The following is a 6,000-nucleotide window of genomic DNA, read 5'->3' on the forward strand; positions in this document are numbered from 1 at the left end:
GAAAAAGGACTTCGTAATAAATAGAGCGTGATTTATTTAAATGATAAAACGAACCAGTGGGGGAATTTCTTCACATCTTGTTCCACCTTTGCGCTACAATGCCTATTGTTGTCACGGTGCGTGATTGTCTTGGACTGGTCCATGGCTATAGTTGTGAGTGCACACGCACAGAGGAGAAGAGTTTATATCTCTGCAGATGGAGACAGAGCAATTACAAGCTGGTTGGCTTCACCTCACCACACCTCATTCACCCACCATCCCCCCATACATCGCCCTGGGGCTTGCTGCATTAAAAAATCATGGGTATAATGGTGGAATGGGCCTCAGGGCGCCCCTTCCAAAACAACTTGCTAATCCCCTGTGGAGAGTGGGGATAATGAAAGTGTGTGTGTGTACAGTGTGGGTGAAGGGGTGGCGAATTTAAGGACATGACAGTCACCCCAACATGAGTCCACCCTTAACACGCGCCAGCACCCTCGACCACCTATCGCCCTCCCACAGCGCCCCATCAACCATACAGGAACATCCTCCCAAGGGAAGGGACCTGCGATGTCTGCCATGGGAGAACAGGAAAGCCCCCAGCTCAACGTCCATCTTTTCAGTCAGGCCTCGATCAGGAGCATTCTTTCACATCGCCGCGCCATTCTGCCTTTATCTGTTGCTGCTAGCTTTTTTTCTTCCCACAACCCTCAGAGGAAGGAACAGTGGTGCATATTAGATCTGCTGGTGGAGAATTGAACTTTCATGCGAGCAGGACTAAAGCAGTTCGTTAAAAAGGTTTAATTACTTGTCTAAATTATGATGAACAATGACATGCTTGATTGGTTGTATTAAAGGGTCTTATTGGAGAACAAAAAAATCTACTCTGACATGACACAATTCAGCCTCAAGTGTTTAGTGTATCCAGTGAAATAGTCAAAGTGTGTTTGTCTTCTGTGACAGATTGACCTTTATGTACCCATGGACATGTCTGGCTATGTTTGACGTCAGAGATTTAAGTCTATATCGTAAAGCCTTTCTAGTTAAGATCATTTCTACTATAATCTAATCCTGTTTACTGGCTATGTAAATGATTTGAACCAGTATACTTTCATGTATGAAATGCTCTTCCTTTTGATTACTGGCAAGTCTAAAGACTTCGTATCTCAACCCCAAACACACCAATTTAGGAGTAAGATAATAACATTATCTCGTTAATTGTCAAACTTTCTCGTTTTAGCTTTTTAACAAGTAATCACTCTACTGGTGAGCTAATGGGCGCTGTGATACCAACTCATTGAGAGTCCATTCATATTTTATGAACGGCGGAGGCTCCCATCGTCCAGGGGCCTTATTTTACTCGTAAGGCGAATCGACATCAAACGCTGCAACCTTCCAATTAGGCACAACGATATTCTTAACTCATCCCAATTCATCCTGAGATCAAAATATCCCTGCAAGGATTGCAAGTATTCCAAGGCCTTTTTAAACAGCCTCTCTGTCAAAAGGTAAAACGTTTGAAGCATCGCAAGGAGATCACAGTCCCATTGAAAATGGCTAACGTAAGGACATGCTTTGTACCAATGTTCAGATCTTACAAGAAGCATTTATGAAAGAACTAATATGTTCGTAGACAGTAAAAAACTAGATGTTAACTCAACTGAGGAGTGATTAAATGCAATATTATTTCTGGTAGGCAACTTAAAGGGAGATGTGGAAAGGCACCAGCTGTTCCAAGAAGGGATCAATGGTCACAGCTTGTATGAGCCTGTCACCAGGATGTTTTCCTGTGCCAAATAAGCAAACAATTTGTAGACCAGCTAATCTGATTTTCTGCCTTGTAATACCCCTGACCCTTTCGATGCACTTGCTTAAACCACAAACAATGAAGTCTTCAAAACCCTCGGCAACTGAAAGTCTAAGATGGGCTTTAAGGTGGAAGTACGCCTAATTGAAAGTGCGGGATTGTTACTTTGGAAAAATTTTTCCTTAACAAATAATGATATTAAGCAGGACTGATGATACTCCTTAAAGCAAACAATAGCGTGAGTGTTTTTCATCTGATCTGAAACAGTCAATAAAATCTTTCTCAGGTGGTAAAATAATAAAATCACACAATTTGGCTGACCGTCGCATGCCAATTAATAAATGTACTTTGGCCAAAGTCTTAAAGTTGCTGTAATCATAATTAACAACCCAGTGCCACCAAATATCTTCTCATCATGCCTTTAATGTTGTGCATGAGTGTGTGTGTGTTTCCAGTATTTCACAACAGGAAAAAAAACCTTGTTCCTTTCTCCAAAAGAAACAAACCACAATGAAGTGTACCTCTGCCAAAACATGTCCTAAAGAATAAATCAAAGCCAATTAAAAGAGCCCTCTTGTTGTTAATGTGCAACAAAAAAAAACTTAAGCCAATTAAGTTGGCACGCTAAGCAGACTTGGGGACAATAGTAAGTATTTAGCCTTCGAAATATATCTTTTTGGTTTATCTAGGCAAGCGAACTTTGAGAGTGGGGTTTGGTTTAAGTAGCTCAATGAATAAAATCTGTTTGCTTCTATTAAAAAATTGGGGTTAGAGGCTCTAGAAAACTGTGGCCAACACATAAAGCACTCAACATCTGCAAAGTGAATTAGGCTAGATAAGTTTAGTATTCATGAATAGGGGAAGGGAAACAAGCCAACATCTGGGGAAAATTTTGCAATGCAGTCAAATGACCAGACTACAAAATGTGACACAAAAATGCCAAGAGCTATAGTAGTTTGCTGTGTTTACCTGATTTCAGGTGTAGATTTTAGAAGTGGAGGTTGTTTTTTACTGTTGTTGTTGTTATTTCATGCTCAGCAGCTGCCATTTTGGACTCGTGTTTACCACTGCGTACATGTGTGTTTTTTAGTCTAGAGAGAAGTTATTGTATAATTAGATCTGTAGTTAAAATTAGACTTGGTGAAATTTTCACATTTAAATTTCCTTGATGCTTTCTTGATAGCTGCTTAAGGTTTGGTATAGAGATCCACAAAAGGAGCGATCAGCTCACAATCAGACCAAAATCTGAATACATGGTTCCCACTTTGTATTGTCTAAAGTGCATGGATGAGTCAGGACTTCCTGATTTCAATTTGAGATTAGGACTGGTTGTCAGGGATACATATCAGAGGTTAAAATTAAGGATGTGAAGACATAGCAAACAGTTTACCTAGGACAAGCATGTCCTACCCTGATTTTTTGATCCTACATTGTACTTGGCTTGACCCTGCTTCTAACCCACCTTGGCCCACTTTGGCAGCCAATCTAATGTTAATGGTTTAATCTACTGGAGGGTAGCTGATGGCTGCTACACAACCAAGATTTTCATTTTATTGTATAGGTCCATGTTTATTTTCCATTTTAACCAAACACTTACTGCCACCTTAAAAATAATTGGTACACTTAAAAACAACACACACTCTCACTTGAAAACATAAATTTAGGGCTTAAGTAAGACGGTTGCAGTTAATAAAGGTGCATTTTTATTTTCCTTTTTGGTAATTGATTAAGTATGCGCGGCTCGTTGCTGATTTTTTTGAAGTGGCTGAATAACAGGCCAAGGCCAGGGGGAGTACGAAGCAAAGCCTCGGCGATTTAATAGCTAGGCCCAAGCGAGTACGGAACAGTGCCAAGGCGGGTACAAAACAGGGGGAAGAGACCAACACCGTAGTCAGCTTCTTACTGTGCCCATGGATGGATGCATGGTGACCAGGTAACAAATTACAGCCGGTTTCAGGTTCACTGAAATTCACGGGTTTAAGATGTTAGGTTGCACCTTAAAAGATCTTCAGCACCAATAAAGCAACAAACACAAAGACCACATGTGGATATTCAAACAAATCTAACTAAAAGCTTTATCAGATCACATTTATATTGATTTCAAGAGGTCTATAAAGACATCTTTGCCTCAAAGTGTTAAAAATACTAACAGACTGTCTGATGTGGAGGCATGTAGGGGCCACAGCATCACACATGGGGCATTTCTCTGGGGAATGTGATTGTAAGACACTTAAGCCCCCCCTCACATCTCATTGAGCCCCTGTTTTTCTGGATAAAGACGAGCTAAGAGGAAGTCTTTACACCGGTACCAGGTCCGTACGGGTTTTTCTCGCCTTGCCCTGTGTTGGTGTTGCTTGTTTGGTCTCTTGACGTGTTTGAGTCCCAGACTGTCTGGAACAATGCGCTGGAAGGATGCAGACAATTCCAGGAGGAACCTCAGACCAAACAGCAGGGCTCATCAACACATCTTGACCACTTTTTAATCCTCCCTGATATGACTTTAATTTAAAGATTTGAGCAAATGCATTGAAATTTTGGCAAATAAGCTGGTTTTTCTCACTCAAATAGGCAAAGAGGAGGAAAAAAAAAAAGGAATGGATCTGCAGTTGTATTGAAAAATATATATAAAATGCGGCTTTGGCAACAAATGAATCAGAGATGGTTAGAGTTGGAAATATTTTAGAGAACACAAAATATAAAAACAGCCCCAGTTTACCACCATCCTCACACACACACGTCCTCCGAGCAGCGGACAGTTTGACAATAATAAAAACAGGGGACATAAACTTACCGACGCCGTATTTCTCGTGTTCTGTAGGTATCCACATGTTTACGGTCCGTACATTTATGTGAGCGGTGGCAATAGCAGCGAAATGTCGGGTTTTAGCTCTGTGTAACGCATTCTATCGCTGTGCTTTCCTGCGGTGTGTAGTAGGAGTCATTGTTTAGGTTACAGGAGGAGAAAGCGCCGCCGCCGCTGGTAGTGGTACAGAGACATGCTGCGTTCAGGAACTGTAGGTAACAAGACAATCAACGCAGCCAATGTGCTTTCCGAGCATTGGAACAACAAACCAATTCACTTTTAACGTTTCGAGACAAAAAGCAATTAAACTAGTTAAGAGTTTAAACTGACTTCGTGTATTTTGAAACATTTTTAAACGTTAACCTTTAGTTCTTCTCATTTACTCCAATTTTATTTAGCTCAATGGAATGCCACTTAAAATGAACAGTTAGGTCGGAGATTTAAAAAAGGCAATTTATGTGGAAAATATCTAATATATTCAGCCCTGAGTGGCATTGATTATCCTCTTCACCTTATATATATATGTAAAATAATACTATTTGCATATTTTCACATTACTTCACATGTACAGATGCGCCAATATATGACATTTTTGAATGTCATATTGTCATATTTTGACGAAAAAAATGTCATACTGAACTCCCTATTATTTAAAGGAAATAAGAATATACAATAAAATATGGTTTGAGGTGAATTTACAAAAATTGTGCACATTTGTGTTAGCATAATTTGCTGTTTGCGACTTCCTTGTTGCTTTTCACTGATGCTAATTGTCATATTATTGCATAAAAAACACAAAATATAGCATTATATTATTGTGACAATGCTTTCTAAATGTTTTTGTAATACATTACCGTACGAGGGAAGCAAAGGCAAAAGAAGAAAAAATAATCACTGCTAGCAAAAACAAGCATAGCGTTAGCTATTAGCTTGTTTGTGGCGATGTTCAAAGAAGCTCCACAAATTGGATTTTTTTTTTTTTTGGTAATAAGTTCTAAGTTTTCCAGCCTCCATAGGAAATCAGGACTGTTACATGAACATCCTCATAAACTTCAACTTAAAATGTATTTAATCACTTCGAACCAAGGCGAAAACAGGTCTAATTTAGATTTAATAGAATTAGATATTTTTATAAAACCGCGATAAGAAATGTAGATTTAAAATTTCGGAGCAGTACTTGAATGCAGCTTCAATGGCAAAGAGGCGGGAGAATAAAGCGACGCATTCTGGGACTTGTAGTGACAGAGAATGACGTCAGTGAAGGGTTCTGTATTTATAGCATCTTGGCACATTTAGAGGACGTCACTTTCGATGTTATATATTTTCTGATGGATTATTATTATTTATTTTTTTTTTTAGCATTGTTTGGCTTTCTGCTGGCTTTAGAAGCACAAAACAGAAAATATGCAGA

The 6,000-nt window shown here is 39.3% G+C and overlaps 1 protein-coding gene across 1 annotated transcript in view; it reads right to left on the reverse strand.

Moving 5' to 3' along the window:
• Nucleotides 1–4,614, reverse strand: part of dock4b (dedicator of cytokinesis 4b) — a 173,047-nt gene extending 168,433 nt beyond the window's left edge. Inside the window, exon 1 of the mRNA XM_037696152.1 lies at nucleotides 4,578–4,614. Within this exon, the coding sequence (XP_037552080.1) occupies nucleotides 4,578–4,614 (37 nt within the window). The remainder of the gene's footprint in view (nucleotides 1–4,577) is intronic.
• Nucleotides 4,615–6,000: the final 1,386 nt, after the last annotated feature.

Source organism: Nematolebias whitei, chromosome 22 (genome assembly GCF_014905685.2).
Source record: "Nematolebias whitei isolate Nwh7 chromosome 22, NemWhi1, whole genome shotgun sequence".
Taxonomy (NCBI): Eukaryota; Metazoa; Chordata; class Actinopteri; order Cyprinodontiformes; family Rivulidae; genus Nematolebias; species Nematolebias whitei.